This window comes from Haematobia irritans, chromosome 2 (genome assembly GCF_050003625.1).
Source record: "Haematobia irritans isolate KBUSLIRL chromosome 2, ASM5000362v1, whole genome shotgun sequence".
Classification (NCBI taxonomy): Eukaryota; Metazoa; Arthropoda; class Insecta; order Diptera; family Muscidae; genus Haematobia; species Haematobia irritans.
Genome location: NC_134398.1, coordinates 230138141 through 230155904, shown reverse-complemented (window position 1 = coordinate 230155904; position 17764 = coordinate 230138141). Strand labels below are relative to the sequence as shown.

The window sequence follows — 17764 nt, the reverse complement described above, 5'->3', positions numbered from 1 at the left end:
AATCAACGGTATATTTTTTGTCGGTTTTATTTCTTGCTCATTTTGGACAATGAAGAATTCTTGCAAATCTTCAGAGAGAAAAGAGAAAGAGAAACAGTTTTTGTCAATTGTACATATATTATCTATTTATTGATGTGTTGTAACGATAGTGTAAAAGTACGCCATTACATAAAATGCAAAAGCTCATAACTATCAAAAAAAAAAAATTGTATTTAGTAATTGGTGGTCATTTGAGATAACTTGAAAATAAACGTTTATAGTGTGTAGATTTTGTTGTTGTTTTATTATAAATTTTTTACAAACCTATTGTTAACCGTTTTTGCATTTAAAATGGTTGTATATATGGTGTTGTGCAGCTCATCATCACACACTTTAGTTTTAAACAAACGTACCAACAACGCATCAATCAGACAGTCCACCGGGAGATTTCAAAGTGAATGGTCGGTTTTTGCGGTTGTAGTTTTTTTTTTTTTTTGTTATTCGTCCAAACGACAGTGTTTTTCTGCACATAAATAATTACGTTTTCCTCATACGGTATGGAAACTATTTTTTTAATGTCTTAATATTTCCTCATACATACATATATGCCGCATAAAGGCATCTTGAGGTTAAAACAAATAAATGCTAAATCCTGAAGGGTTTTCTTAAAAAGCTAATGAAGATTTAAAAGAACCAAAAAATGCTCAAATAAATTAAAAAAAAAAAATATTCAAAAGTTACAATTACTTGGTGATGCAACGAAGATGAGTTTTCTTTTTTACATAATAAAAGAAATGCTAAAAAATAGTGTGTGAACTGTGATCTGTATTTCAAGTAAAGCAGACTAGAGAAACGGGAACACCAACAAGTGCAGTCAGTAGTCGTCATGGGGTATCTGGTTGTTGACTATCTTTGCAATTAATTAACATTGACTTTGACTGTAGCAAGTGGTCAGGTCACCACCACCCATCCGTAATGAAACACATCCATGACCAAATGTAAAATGGATCTCGCCAAATTGGAAATAAATTATTGAAATACGCTTGTGTATCGTTAAACAAGATTTATTTCGCTAGAGATTAGACGTTGCCAAAAATGACTGTTATATTCATAAGGCTGTTTAGGAAATAGTGCTCATGCTATATGGCTGATTGGTGGCGATTGAATGAAACTCAACACACAAAGGATGCTAATCACTTTATATTACAACTTAGCTATGTGTAATAGCTCACTTGTGTCGTTTTGCTATATTTTATTTAAAAAACAAATTTCATAGATCTGGTTTTCTATTTTCCATAACCAATTAATAGAAGTCCGATATTCACGAAGGCGGTAGTGAAAAAGTGTTCTCCACAATCAATATGCCAAGAAAGAATTTTCTCATTGATTGTTTGCACTTAAAGAAAAACTGAGCTCTTAATATAATAATAATAAAAAAAAAAACAGAACAAACAAATAACATTATCTGTGGCTATGACCAAAGACAATAAATAATACGAGGAAGATATGAAATTAATAGCTGAGACCTTCATACCATTTACAACGCTAGGTCTCAACATGTCGTTTAGGCTCGATACATTAAAATAAAAAAGAAAATAGGAGCAGCAAATTGCTGGGAACAAGTAGAAAAATAAAATTATTTACTTAATGATCAATATTTAGCTTTGTCTTCATTAATAAATGTGAGTTTGTCATAAAAAAAAATTGAAAATAAAAAATTTCAAACATGTATGGATCTAGCGTGGTAATTGCAACATTTTGTATGACGCAAACCAATTTCTCATCTTCTCTTCTCTATTATCTTTGATAACAACCAACAAATTGATATCAACTCAGGTGTTGTGAATTTGAAAAATATTTGCCGGTTTGTTTATAAATTAGTAAATAAAATAGTTTATCTAAAAATAACAAAAACAATAATTTTGTTATTGAGATATGATGTTTTTTTTTGAAAATAAATCAAAAGTTTAAAGGGAGTAAATCAATGCATTAACATATTTCTTTACTTACGAATTATTTCTTTAAAAAACAACAAACAAATTCAACAACAACAAATTCAAAATAAACATAAAACACATTTTTACTATTCAAGTTGAAACTTAGTTTTTTTAATTGCAAATTATAAAATTTTATATTTTTTTAGACTTAAGAAGTTTATATTTGTGATCACTTTAGTTCCATACCTTTAACCATTTTAGATTATAAGTAAAGCTTTGTTTCGGAGAGTTATTCTTTAGTATATTTATTTTAATTTACCTCAATTAACCTTTAAAGGCCGGTACTATGTTCGGTTTTCGCGTTGAAACTCCATACAAAATCGAAAAATGCGAAAAACTAGCGAAATTTTTCCATTTGTGGTACTTTGTTTTTTTTTCGAGTTGAAAAACTGACGTTTATAGCATGGCGCCATTTGCAATGTGAATTAAGAAATAATTTATTTATTAAAACTATTTGTGTGGGTTTATAACACAAACACGGATTATATTTTTGTTCCGAAACTATACAAAGGATCAAAGGAGCAGCAGATCAATTGCCCAAGGAAAATAAAATGTTAATTTTGTAATAACAAACAGCAACCACCAACTTAATTCAATATCGCTCCCTGTAAAATAGCGCTCCAAGTTACCTAAATGAACACCGCTTTCTATGTGCGAAATAATGGTTTCTACAAAATTTTTTCGCAAGAATGAACATAGTACCGGCCTTAAGGCTTCAAATTACAAATAAAGATAATGATAATAATAAAAGGGAAAACAAAATTGTTTAGATTTGGTTACTTACAGCTATTTTCATGTAGCTCAATTAGACTTTAACTACTCTACTTTACAAAATAATTTTTTTTTCATGTAACATATATTTGACGATGATGTGACTTTTTTATGAATTTTGATCTGCTAAATTCGAAATTTTTTTTTTTAATTTTTATGGAACAGTTTTTGAGATATCCCGTTATTTTTAGTTTTTCGCTCTTTCTTCTTCAAATTATATCTCGAGTTAAAAATGTCCGATTGTTGGTAATAGGGCTATCATACGGGATAAATCCCATCCCGGAATACCGGGATTTTCGAGACGGGATTAATCCCGAATCCGGAGATTTTTCGGGACGGGATTAATCCCGAATCCCGGGGTTTTTCGGGATCCCGAAAAAAATTAAAAAAGGAGAAGATCGAACATAAGAGATACACACTAGAGAGCCTACGTATACAAAAGAGAATAAAAACGTCCATTAACACAAAGGAAGATAGAGACAGCACAAAGCTACATTATTCAGTTGTAATATTTTAAAGTGTTCAGTTCTGTGATGTTAGTATAAGGGGTTTCGCTGCAATAAATTTGCTTATTATTATTAATTATTATTAAAATATGTGTCGTGATGTCCAGCTTTATATTAATTAATAAGAAAACGTAAAACTTATTGTAAGTAGAGCTTATTATACACATCATAGAAGAATGTAAAACTGCACTCAAAAAAAAGTGAACTCTCTATTTCACTAAAGCCATATTAACTTTATATTAGTTCATAGAATCATTGTGTTTGGAAAAAGTTTATTTTAGTCAAATAATTTTTTGCGTATGTTAGTGAAATGAACTAAAAAACGGGAAAAAGTTATACACAAATAAAGCATAAAGATTTCCTAATTTCGTATTTCTTACAAATAGTTCATTATTTCTTTAAATTTGTAAATTTTACCAAAAATGTGTCCATCATGAACTTCGTATGTCACTAAAGACATTCTTGCAATTTTGAACTCCAAGATTTCTCTTAAAACTACAAAATTCTCTTTAACTACTGAAAAAATTTAGTTATGTCTAATAAATTTTCTTGAATTTGTCGAAAAATATTTACTTATTTTTGCCATATCGGAGTGATGCCAGCGCTTGTAATACCGTTTAGTTAAAATTTTCTAAAAAAGTTCCAAATTTTCTAAAATGAATCGAAAGTTATCTTTCCTGGTGGGTTCACTGTTTTTTCAGTGTGTGCAATTTTGTCTCTAGGATTTTCAATAAAACACTCCTGATGAAGTTGGGAAGAACCAACGAAACGTTGAGTAAAATATGAAATAAATTATTTTTATTTAATTCACACAAAAACCAACTGACCAAAAAGTCCAGTTTGAACAACTATAATAATAAAATTTGTTAAATTTGTCGCTTTTTAGCATTATTTATTTTGCACTGGATACCCTAAGCAGTCTCGGACTAAAAGAAAACAGAGTACTCGTTTATCCAGGACATCTTCAAAAGATATGCCACAGTGTCATCAGCTGTTTAAAAACAAACACAGAAAACAAGTGAAATCATCAATTTTTAATGTATGAAATGCTCAAATAGTTATAAATATGTACTGCTGCGCATTAGCGTAGCTAGACAATTTTCCTAGGGGGGGCTATAGCCCCCCTAGCTAAAACTTTATAGACTGAACTTATAGGTTCAACTAATGTTTTATTTCATAAAATTGAATAAAAAAATAGACATCAAAATAACTCGACAATCAATTTATAATAAAGCAACTAAAAGTACTCTACGGGAAATTGGTGCAAATTGCCACTGACGGACCTATCACAGAACTGGTACCTTTGCTCCAGTTAGTTGCAATTTTCACATTTAGTGAAATAAAATTATCAGAATAACCTTTTGTTCGACATAGTTCAAAAGTTTTTGTTTTCATTTCGGGTTCGATTAGGAGCTCAAATTGAAAGAGATTTCTAAGAGTTTGTCCGAGACTTGTTCCTGAGGACCTGTTTATGGGTTGCTCCTGCTAAAGTATAAGTTTACTCCGTCAATGACAAACCCATGTTAAATTGGACGGTGCCTTCCATACGTTTTGATCAGAACTGGGACTGGTCCATACACACCAGGTACTAGTCCTGTACCAGTTCTGTGGTTGATCCACTTCCCGTAGGGTAGTTCCACACTTTTCCCAGCAAAAAATTGGGAGTTGTTCTAAAGGCACAACTTTAAAAGCACTTCCAAGAATGTCTTCACAAAGAAGTTAACTATTTTAACTACACAGGAAGTTTTTTACTTCATTTTTTTATATTTTAATGCGTAGTTTTTTGTTTTCTTTTTTCAAATAGTTGAAAAAAAGAGTATACTCATAGAAAAAAGTCTGCTAAAAACAGCTGTCGATGTCTGCTGTTATATTTTTGTACTTCAGGGCGTAATGAACAACAATTTATAAAATTTTTAGGTTATACAATTTTCCCCAAAGCCTATTTAAGAACCAAAAGTAGTTTTTGGTATATTTTTGCACTGTAATATACTTACAAGCTCCTAAATACGATCGGAAAACATTTTGTTTGCTGTTATGCCTCAATTCGATAAATATTCAGATTTTTGGTCAAATACTATAGATATTCATAAAATATTGTTTTAATTATGTTAGCATAGCTCCTAAGTTGATATTTTTATTTGTTTTAGCCAAAATAAAACATGTTGTAGTGTAATCGAACTTCAAAAATAGCAGGAAATGTTTGCTATTTCAGCAAACAATGACTGCTGTCCCTTTTTCACCAGACTTTCTGCAAAATTTCTTTGGGTGTAAGAATAAATTTCTTTGGGTGTAAGAATAAATAAAATGGTACAAATTATTCAAATTTTGCCACAAAAATTCCATTATAGAAAAATCGATAATATTTGAAAATATTCGAGGGAAAACGTTTCAAACAAGCATTAGAATGCATTAAAAAAGTATAAATATCACAAAATTTTTATGGGGAAATATCACAAAATTTTTAATTCACATTCAAAACACTGAATTCGGATCACACCTTAAGAAGTTATGCAAATTCATTGCAACGGCTGTTGAAACGGTGGACATTCGTTCTATGACAAGTTCATATTACATTCATCGCTCCTCCGCCAATTTTGTACCACTTCCAGACCCAAAAAGAACATTTTAACTTCTTTTTTGGCGACGCTTTTTTGCAGCATTACTAAGATATTAATTTATGAAAGAATAGTTTTAATATCAATTACTATTTTTTATTCAACTAAATCATAAGTTCAACCACAGCTTTATTTCATAAATATCAGACTTCTACCATAACCCAAGTAATTCGATTGTGCATGAAAGTCTTTAGTGGAACTTTGTGCGTAGTACGAGTATATACTTGCTTAATTTTTATAAAAATGTAAAATCGTAAATAGGTTTTCAAATTCTGGGGGGGCTACAATTTTTCGGGGGGGGGGGGGGGGTCTAAGCCCCCTCCCCAGAGGCCTTCCTACGCTTATGCTGCTGCGATTATTCATGACACTGTATCACTTTGAATTTCATGATAATCGATAAATTTGTCACAATAAACTGCTATTGTTAATCTAAAAAGCGTCACTTTATCAAAATGCAATCTGGTAACACCGACTCGACTTGCACTGATGAGATGTTCTGGATAGCCCATACAAATGCTGCATCCAGTGTTAAAATAAAACAGCCCTATTAAAAAATTGAAGTGTTTATTCAGTGCAAACGGCCCTTATATTTCATACCCGATATATTGAGTTAATAAACATTTATGGTACACATTGGGAAATTATACACGAGGTATATTATAAAAAGCACAATTTCATCAAAAATCGAAGTAAACGATAAAGTTCTCCTTTGAACAATGAGTTCATGCAATTCGTGCCACATAAAATAAAATCAATGACAAGATCGCGTTTATCTGATAAAAATTTGGATGGCTTGATGTTTTTGAGAAGTTATTTTTTGTTTTGTTTTTGGGCCTTTGATTAGTTATGGCAATGTCTCTTCGACAATAAAAGGCCAAAGAAGTTACTTAAAACGAAGAAAAAATAAAGGATTAATGCAAGTGTACGAAAATATACTTAATCTAATCATAATCCTTAAAACGTTTTACTGAGTAAGATAGAGATATGAAATTGCTTTTTACTTTATTTTTTTATAATTTTTTCTTTTCTTCATATTGTTGGTCTAATTGTGATAGCAATTTTAAATTGCTTTTTAATTTACTTTTATGTTCTTTTGTTGTCTTTTGTTAATGACATTGAATTAAACCAACTAATTTTTGGCGCTATAGATTTGTATTACTTAAAATATTTTAAGAATCCCAAAAATGTCGGAATCGCGAAAAATCCCGGGATCCCGGGATTCTACATTTTGAAATCCCGAATCCCGGGATTTATAAAAATCGATCCCGAATGACCTAGTTGGTACTTGAATGTATTGAGATTACGAATAATCGTTTATAATTGGATCTGTGATAAGTTAAGTGGTTCAAAAAAAATATCATTATATGGTTCAAAAAATGTCTTTTCTCCTAAGCATTTATCCTAAGCAAACGCATGTTTCTGTACAGGCTAAATGAGATATGTGTCCATAGCTAGGTAGAATTGTGGATATTGGTTGAGAATTGTTTACCACTTATCAATTGTGTATATGTTACTATAATTAGTGCTACCTAGAGTTTAATGTATGGAATTTCCAGGGTAGATATAAGCAATTAGTTTTATGGCAGGATAATAGAAGGTTAAGAAGGTTAGTTTGTAAGATAGCAATTAAGAAAGAAAAATTTAACATAAAATTAGTGTTTTCATCAACCTCAACCGGAGCAGACCTCTTTTTATACACTTAGTTTAACCTTGTTGTATACAAAAAAAAAAACAATGAACCCACCATGAGGGAGTTTTGATTTGTTTTTGAAAAGTTTGGTAAATTCTAGAAAAGTTTAACTAAACAGTATAACAAACGCCGAAAGCGTGCCGATATCACGAACATAAGTAAATTGTTTATGTATAATTTTTAGTTAATTTAACTAACGTACGCAAACATTTATTAAAGGAAACTTCTCAAAACATAAGAATTCCATGAACGAAAATAAAGTCAATTTGGCTTTAGTGACCTGGCATCTTTTTTCCCAATCGAAATCACCGTAAGATACAGGTCTTGTTTATCAAATTTTCATTCTCTTTGGGCGATATATTAACAAAGGGACTCATGTACAAAAAAAAATAAAAATACAAATTATAAAAATACGTCGTAAGTTATATTTGATGTTTTTATCTTTAATCTAGAGATTCAAAAAAAGCTTAACCAATTCCTAAGATCTACCCCCTTATTAAAAAAAGAAAAATTAATCTTTAAATCTAAGACCATATAAATACCTTCGATAAACTGTTAAATTAATTATTTTGAATATGGACATTTGTCGTTAACTTGAATTATGTTGATATTGGATATCGCTTACGCATTTAAAGGGCATGAAATCTTTGATATTTTTTCAATATAATTTTGTATCAGTTGCTAAAGCATTTCTCTTTTTCCCACAATAAGTTTAGCATAAAATAAATAAATAAACAATCGAAATTATGACTTTGCAAAAATATTTAATGATGGAAACAAATGACAAATGGCATTCCGTCTTAATGTATTTCCTATCTGTTTTTAGCTAAATGAAATATCATTGACAATTACCACATTCGATGGCATCTCTAATATGGATAACCTCTTTGATCTCCCTATTGGCCACATTATCTACACCTGTTGATGCAAGACGTCACAATTTAAAAATTTTAGGTTTATTTCCCCATCCAGGAGTAAGTCACTTTCACTTCTTTCATCCCATATTGAGAGGATTGGCAGAAAGAGGACATGAAGTAACAGTTGTAAGCCACTTTCCAGACAAAAGTCCACCAGTGGGTTATGTGGATATTCCATTGACCGGAAAGGAGACTTTATCGAATAGCGTTGATTTAAAGGTAATTATTATTTATTTTTTTACAAAATAATAACATTCAATTGTAATTTAATATTGTTGTGGTAAATGTTTGCGTGTTTTGTATAAATTGTCTCATAAAATGGATGGGAGTTTTGTGTACACTCAAAAACAAAACTTTGCTTAATCGATCTGTTTATAACGATCATTGATGAGATAAGTAAATCAGAGCGCTACAATAACACGAGTTTACAAAAAAAATCATGTACACTTGATGAAAATCAACTTTTCTTATGTATTTTGATCTGCTGAATTCGAAAAAATTTTTAAATTTTTTTTTTATGGAACAGTTTTTGAGTTATCCCGTTATTTTTAGATTTTCGCTCTTTTTTCTTATAACTTTGCCATTTTTCGGTCGTTTTTCTTCTAGTTGATCTTATTACTTACGTTAAAGTATCGTCTATACGACCATGAAGAGAATTTTTTTAAATGGTTTATACTTTTCTGGCGGAAAAGGTCCATTGTAAAATACGATTTTTTTTTTTTGAAAATTTGTACTTTTCGCATTGATATTTTTTGAACCACTTAACTTATCACAGATCCAATTATACACGATTATTCGTCATCTTATTACCTTTCATTTAAGTACCAACTTTATAATCGGACATAACTCGAGATATATTGTGTTTAGTGAAAAAAGAGCTATACAAAACATTTTTTTTTTCGAATTCAGCAGCTCAAAATACATAAGAAAAGTTGATTTTCATCAAGTGTACATTTTGAGTGTAAACTAGTGTAATGGGTAGCAGTAATTGAGGCGATTCTTGTTTTAATATTATGATGGTATAAAGGCCTTCAAACAAGCTAAACCTGAAACCCGAATTATGGTCAAATCGGAATTAAAATCATCTTTCTAGGAATTCAAATTGGTTTGAAGATTTATATGGATGCTATATCCGAAAATAATCCCTTGAAATTTTGCATAGATTACATACAAATCTATGCAAAATTTCAAGACAATAACACCATCGTTGTAACAGACGGCTAGGCGGACATCGGTAGATAATCTTTATATGGTTGGAAATCGATATTTGTAATTATGAGAACGAAACGTCTTTTAACGAAAATATTTCGTACTTTTAATGAATAGTTTGCGTACTCCCTAAGAACTATTTCGTGCATTTTATAAAAGAGTTTCACAATTTAAATGAAAAATGTTAACACTGTTTCGATATTTGTTATACCCTGGACCACACGATGGAACAGGATTTTATAAGTTGGGGCATATGTTTGCAACGCCCAGAAGGAGACGTGATAGACTCAGAGTGGCCCCTAAGTCGATCTAGCCATGTCCATCTGTCCGTTTGTCTGTGAACACATTTTTGTGATCAAAGTCTAGGTCGCAGTTATAGTCCAATCGACTTAAAATTTGGCACAAGTATATTTTTTTTTGGTCAGAATAGAACCCTATTGTTTTTGGAAGAAATCGGGTCAGATTTACATATAGCTCTCAATATCTTTCGATATGTACTTATATGGTTCCAGAAGGCAGATTTTACCCAGATTTGCTTCAAAATTTGCACAAGGAGTAGGCTTAGTTGTATGCTAAAGTGTACCAAATAGCTCGCATATATATCATTCAGAAGCGAAAGTTTTACTCTGATTTTCGTGAAATTTTGCACGGGGAGTAGTATTAAAGTTCTTAGGTTAGGTGGCAGCCCGATGTATCAGGCTCACTTAGACTATTCAGTCCATTGTGATACCACAGTGTTGAACTTCTCTCTTATCACTAAGTGCTGCCCGATTCCATGTTAAGCTCAATGACAAGGGACTTCCTTTTTATAGCCGAGTCCGAACGGCGTTCCACATTCCAGAGAAACCACTTAGAGAAGCTTTGAAACCCTCAGAAATGACACCAGCATTACTGAGGTGGGATAATCCACCGCTGAAAAACATTTTGGTGTTCGGTCGTAGCAGGAATCGAACCCACGACCTTGTGTATGCAAGGTGGGCATGCTAACCATTGAACCACGGTGGCAATGGTGAGCACGCCCGCCTTGTGCATGCCAAATTTGATTGAAATCAGATCAGTTTTAGATATAGCTCCCCTACGTATGGACTTATATGAAAACTAAATCAGTAAAAAAGGCATAAAATTATACATATTTGTTATGTAGCCCAAAGCTAATTTTCCCAAAGTTCGTTTTCCTTAAAATGGATTATTAAAGAAAAGTAATCGTGAAAAAATTGCGATTTTAACGGCTAAAAGTGGGTATTAATTGCTATTTTTTCACGATTACTTTTCTTAATTAATCCACTTTAAAGAATACAAACTTTGTGAAAATTTGCTTTGGGTTATTCCCCTTCAAGTTATAATAAAATTTGCAACAAAATTTGTATAATTGTATGACTTTTTTTCTGATTCAGTTTTCACTTTAGCGATTTTTGCGGCCCACCTTTAAGGTGGGTATTAAGTTCGAGTTTAGCCGCTAAAATCTTAATTTTTTACTTTTCTTTAATAATCTATTTTAAGGAATACAAACTTTGTGAAAATTTGCTTTGGGCTTTTCCCCATCAAGTTATAAAAAAAATTTGCAACAAATATGTATAATTTTATGCGTTTTTCTTACTGATTTAGTTTTCACTTTATCGATTTTAGTGGCTAAACTCGAACTTAGTACCCACCTTAAACTCGAACTTAATACCCACACCTTTACCTTAAATCTAAAGATGCAATATGTCAGTTAATTTAAAAACGATTGAAATTGAAAGCGTTACGCCTGTAACGGAAGGACGCTACTTTCAAAGATTTGTGTTCTAAATTTAATGAAAAAAATGTTGAAGCAAAAATTATAAACCTTATTTTAGTTAAAATTTCATTATTTTAAAGAAATTTGTCTTTAATATTGTGTAAATTACGAGTCCTAAAATTTAGATTTCATAATCTTCCATATTAAGGTGAGTACTATGTTCGGTTTTTTCACCAACACACTAAATTGAAACAAACAAAACACCAAGGAATTGATTGCAAATAATTTTGTATTTCTAAATTAGTTAATTAAAAAAAGTAACCGTGAAAACAAGCTGGTTTTCAGCTTGTAAACTGAACATAGTACTCAGCTTTAGGTAAAAACTGACGATTTTAAAATTGTCTCTGTGTATCAAACATGAAAGCTGATCTTGTGAATATACAATCGAATAAGCAAATTGTAATGAAATTCAAAATTGTCGAGAAAAGATCTGAGAAAGTATTTACTAGAAAGCTTGCATTCATTATTGCTATTTAGCAGTATACATACATATATATTTATTCTTCTTTTTAAATTTTGTCACGTTCGCATTTTATTGTAAACGAATATCCCTTACATGCATTAATTTATGGATATAATGAAAATTTTAAATCTTCTAAACCCCGTCTTCAGTAATAAAGGAATAAATGAGAATATATCACAGGCTTTTCGCTACACTCAAAGAAATTTGTTGATAGACTTAGGGGAAAATCTGCTAAAAAATTAGTTTTTGTCTGTTATTTTTTTTTAAGTTGTAGTTGAAACAAAAAACTGTACACTCATAGAAAAAAAACTGCTATTAATAGCAAACACACCCAGAATGTGATTACTTCAAACAGGTTTCAAGAGAAAAATAATATTTTTGGATGAGAAACATGTAACAAGTTTGTCGCATTACTTTCTCGGAAATTATGTATCTGAGCATTTTTGAAACAAAAATGTTCCATGTTCTCCAACCAAGAGTAACATTTGGCTCCTAAAACATGTTTAAGGTATCTGAGATTCCTTCTCTGCGTGCACTGACTGCTGTTTTTCAGCAGACAAGAACTGCTTTTTCGCAAACGTTTTTGCTGTTATGAATAACAAAATTTGTTTGGTTTCGGTTTGGTTATTGTAAAACAACGAAAGTTGTATGAAAACGCAATATATTTATTAATTGATGGTAGCGAAAAAAGTTTGCTTATCGTATTCTTAAGTTTAAGCATCTCATCAGTCGACGAGTTTAGAACTTTCAAACGCTAATGTTCCAAAAAATGTTGGCATAATTATATACTCATTAGAGGTATGCGCGTGTGTGAAATTTCACTCACACTCACGCATATTCACGAAATGAAACCTATACTCACGCACGATTCCCGACGATTCACGAGACTCACAGCATTTTCCAACTGGGAGTGAGAAAATATTACAAAATTAAAAAATAAAATATAGTTCGACATGTTTATCGCAACCATGTTATTTTGTCGGAAATTATGTATCTTAGCATTTTATGTTGTCGAGAACCCAACATTTTCACGAACCGACTTTATTTCTCACGCACGACATATTTATTTTAGTCCCATTCACGCACATTCACGAGAGTTGCTTTGGATTTTGTTCACCACTCACGTGTCACAAGAATTTCGTGTCACGCGCACACTTCTAATACTCAGACAATCTTCCTTGCAAAAGTTTATTATGACTATTTTAGCACGATAATTCGAACCTAATACCCTGCCAACATTTTTTGAATTTGGGGACTCTTTTGAGAATCCCCACTACGTCGAAAACAATCATATACGACATCAAAAACTCGTCGGAAAAGCGCCGTCACTATTGAGAAGTTGTACCACGCCAAGTTACTACAAAAATGTTTCGCATGAGTGCAATTATTAGGTGCCTTTATAGATCAATTTAGAACGACGCCAATAAGGGACCCTCCAAACAATCAGAAAAAGTGCATTTTAAGATAGTTGTAAAAGAATCATTGTGGTCGAGTAAAACACGTTTGTTTAGATATTTATTAATTTGATTAAACATTTACAAATTCTTAAAAATATAACATTTATACCACTATCATATTACATTTAACATAATTTTTGGCATTAATGATGATGTTGAGTTACAAGTAGCGAGTTACATGTTGCTGCGTCTATCAACCAGTGTTTTTATTCCATGGAGGCAGCGCGTCTGTAAAATATCTGAAAAACAATCACTTTATTCCATTTGGAAAATCACCAAATTGTTCACCAATATACCTTTCACAATTTTAAGCGTATAACCTATGTTTTCAGAACTTTATTTTCGTTTTTATTTAATTAAAATATAACAAGCTGGTTGCGCTTGGCGTTTCACAAAAAAAATGGCTTTTTTAACAGTGGGGATGGCAAATTACTTGCATGTACTTTTTGATGTACCTTTTCATGATGGTTGAAGTGACATTTACGAGTCTGTGGTAACGATGAGGTTGAAATGGAACTTTGAAATGCTGGTAGGGTACCAGCCTTTAGATACAAATAGAATCATTGGTAGGAAACAACCTTCATATTGGTCACTGCAGGACATTCGCGTTTATACACAATAGAGTATATTTGGTGTACGCCATTCTGTTTTTAATTTTATTTTAAATTCGTACTAATAAAATCTTTCTACATATTTTTTCAGGTATTCGAAAACCGACGATTCTACAATCACTTTTTAGAATTCTTTTTGCTTTACGAATGGGGAAAAGATGCTTGCAATCACACATTACGCTCCGAAGCCTTGCAAAAAGTACTTCATAACAAGGTTAAATATGACATTATCTTAGTGGAGCAATTCAATTCCGATTGCATGATGGGAGTTGCATACAAACTAAATGCCCCTGTAATAGCTCTATCTAGTTGTGCAATTATGCCATGGCATTACGAACGCATGGGAATGCCTATAATTCCATCGTATATACCAGCCACGTTCATGGGACAGAGCGAAGAGATGACTTTTGGTGGACGTATTTGCAATTGGATTACATTTCATGTTATGATTGCCATGTACAAAATGTTTTCTATTCCAGCTGCAGACTCCTTTGTACAATTCAAATTTGGTCACGACATGCCTTCCGTGGGTGAATTGGCAAAGGAGACTACGATGATGTTTGTCAATCAACATTTTTCTTTGAGTGGAGCCAAACCCTTACCACCTTCTGTTATCGAATTGGGTGGCGTACACATCCAGAAATCTAAACCCTTGGATGTAGATTTACAAAAATTTCTGGACAATGCCGATCATGGCGTGGTCTTCATCAGTTGGGGCTCCATGATTAGGGCAGAAACCTTGCCAGTATCCAAACGAGATGCAATTGTCAAAGCTGCTAGACGTTTAAAGCAACGTGTCATCTGGAAATGGGAGAATGATACTCTGGCACATAAACCCGATAATATGTACATTAGCAAATGGTTGCCACAAAGAGATATTTTATGTCATCCTAATGTTAAGGTATTCATGACACATGCGGGTCTAATGGGCAGTTCGGAGGCAGCATATTGTGGAGTTCCTGTCGTGGCAACTCCAATGTATGGCGATCAGTTTCTAAATGCAGCAGCCATGAAACAACGAGGCATGGGCGTGATCCTTAACTATGAAGACATAGACGAAAACAGTGTCATCAGATCAATAAAGAAAGTGTTGGAGAGACCGTAAGTACACCTTCTGTGACCATCTTAACATATCCATCTGATTTTTTTTTTCATATTCCGCAGATATTTCGATAATGCTAAAATTGTGTCGTATGGTTTCAAACACAGGCCAGAGGCGGCGCTGCACACGGCCATTTGGTGGGTGGAATATGTAGCAAATACTGAGGGAGCACCACTTCTTAAGTCGCGAGCACCTCAACTCTCACGTTTCACTTATTATTCCCTGGATGTGTATGCCATATTTGCATTCATTGGACTCTTTTCCTTAATTACATGGGGCATGCTGGTGCGTAAAATTCGTCAAAATATCAACCGGAACAAAACCACTAAAGTAAAGTCCAACTAGGATTTGTACTGATCCTGTACATTTAACTCCCCCAAATTGTGTTGTGATATACATATAAACATTATGCGATTAGTGAAAATTTCTAAACATTGGTAGGATATAATCAAATTTTGCTCTAACAGGAAGACCTATTTTCCTGCATTTTGTGTGAGTTCTGAGAAAATGGATGATATTCAGTTACAACTCATGAATCAATTTGTAATGTGTTAAATGTATTCTTAAAACACAAGGTTCTAGAATCGCAAGGGTTAACCCCTTAAGGTCGGATAAGACTTAAGTTCGTTTAATCGCGTTGACATAGTAATTTATCTGCGAAAGTTTTCTTTAATAGTTAATTTTAAAGGAAATAAATTTTGCGAGAACATTCATTGTCAAGTTATAAACAAATTCGCCGGAAAAGAATCCGTCTTTACAGATTTCTTTTATCGGTTAAATTTAAACTTAGTACAGTACCACAAATTGAAGGGTTTGTCATTCAATCACTCACTATCAGCGTCTACACAGTGCAAAAAGAAAACGATGTTATTTTATTTAGTACAAAAAATATAAATATTAAATATTTGGCTTATACGCTCATACAATTTTATATGTATATGTATGTATTTTTGTATACGAATAGTTTTTAATTTGTTGTTTGTGTAGTATTTAGTAAAATAAATGGTTTATCATAAAATTCAAAAGTGTATTGATCAATTCAGATTTATTTAATGTGATACAACAGAACTGTAATATTTAACAGGTTGGCTGATAAGTCCCCGGTCTAACAAAGAAAAACACATTTTTTTGTCAAAATTCGTTTTTATTATTCAACATAGTTCCCTTCAAGAGCGATACAACGATTATAACGACCTTCCAAGTTTTTGATTTTACTCCTTCGGTTTTGCCTCAAAGTAGGCCTCAGTTTCGGCGATCGCCTCTTCATTGCAGCAAAATTTTTTCCCTGCGAGCATCCTTTTGAGGTCTGAGAACAAGAAAAAGTCGCTGGGGGCCAGATCTGGTGAATACGGTGGGTGGGGAAGCAATTCGAAGCCCAATACATGAATTTTTGCCATCGTTCTCAATGGCTTGTGGCACGGTGCGTTGTCTTGGTCTTCTTCATATGGGGCCGTTTTGCCGCGATTTCGACCTTCAAACGCTCCAATAACGCCATATAATAGTCACTGTTGATGGTTTTTCCCTTCTCAAGATAATCGATAAAAATAAACGTGTTGTTTCGTCCGTCTTTTTGTGTTGGAGAAGGTGCATCCCGGGGAGCCTTCTCCGTTTGCTGTTGGTCCGAGCCGGGATAGAGGAGAACCCCGGACCATGGTATTGTTCAGTCTGCCGAAACCAACGTTCGTTTTCGGTCAGGTGTAACCGGTGCTTGGAGTGGGTGCATTACCGGAACTGCTCCGGCTTAACATCGCTGCGGGAGTATAGTCATACAGACTACGTGGCAGGATGCTGTGCCAGCGAAAGCAGCAGTGGGTCGTCTGACTATGCGACACCCCCACCCCAACCCGCCGCTTCAGTGAGCTCCCGTCCCCCTCTCATGTTCATGTTGCCCAGAGGGCGTTCCGGGACATCATCAACGCAGCAGCCGCTCGCTTCATACCCGCTGGACGAATTGCCCAAGTGAGGCCCAACTTCACAGTAGAGGTGTGCACGTGAGTAATATTTTGCTCACGCTCACGCACACTCACGACGGAGAAATCTTGTTCACGCACACTCACGCACGATATTTTTTGGTAGGACTCACGCTCACGCACGTTCACGATAAGAAAATTTATACTCACGCACACTCACGCACGCAAATCTTTCAAATGTCGTGACTCACGACAAATATCGTGACTCACGAAAAATGTCGTGACTCACGAAAAACATCGTGACTCACGAATAATTTTATGAGTAATTTACCTATAGAACCTGACTAAAACATGAGTATGATTAAACTCGAGAGCGTTATAAAACTGGTTAACACCTAGGATGTCACTAAAATTATAAATGAATTCAACTCGTAGGCATTTTATGTTCGTAAGAGGGATTATTTTCGTGAGCGTGTTTTTCCGAAATTCGTTACTCACGCACACTCACGACGATATTATTTTCGTGACTCACACTCACGCACGACATTTGATTGGTTAATCACGCTCACACACACTCACGCCGTAGCCGGCAGCGTGACTCACGAATCACTCACAAGTTTTGCACGGGGAGTAGTATTAAAGTTCTTAGGTTAGGTGGCAGCCCGATGTATCAGGCTCACTTAGACTATTCAGTCCATTGTGATACCACAGTGTTGAACTTCTCTCTTATCACTAAGTGCTGCCCGATTCCATGTTAAGC

General features: G+C 33.4%; 1 protein-coding gene across 1 annotated transcript; it reads left to right on the top strand.

Moving 5' to 3' along the window:
* Positions 1–369: 369 nt before the first annotated feature.
* Positions 370–16119, top strand: LOC142227329 (UDP-glycosyltransferase UGT5-like). Its single transcript, XM_075297801.1, has 4 exons — positions 370–534; positions 8385–8694; positions 14084–15093; positions 15157–16119. The coding sequence occupies exons 2-4, from the start codon at positions 8419–8421 to the stop codon at positions 15437–15439; spliced, it is 1569 nt and encodes a 522-aa protein (XP_075153916.1). The 5' UTR covers positions 370–534; positions 8385–8418; the 3' UTR covers positions 15440–16119.
* The last annotated feature ends 1645 nt before the right edge of the window (positions 16120–17764 follow it).

Bases quoted from the DNA above. Each gene is read 5' to 3' on its own strand.
- LOC142227329 (XM_075297801.1), top strand. From the start codon at position 8,419: ATGGCATCTCTAATATGGATAACCTCTTTGATCTCCCTATTGGCCACA. The intron at 8,695-14,083 runs GTAATTATTATT...ATATTTTTTCAG, and splicing joins CGAATAGCGTTGATTTAAAG to GTATTCGAAAACCGACGATT. The intron at 15,094-15,156 runs GTAAGTACACCT...CATATTCCGCAG, and splicing joins AAGAAAGTGTTGGAGAGACC to ATATTTCGATAATGCTAAAA.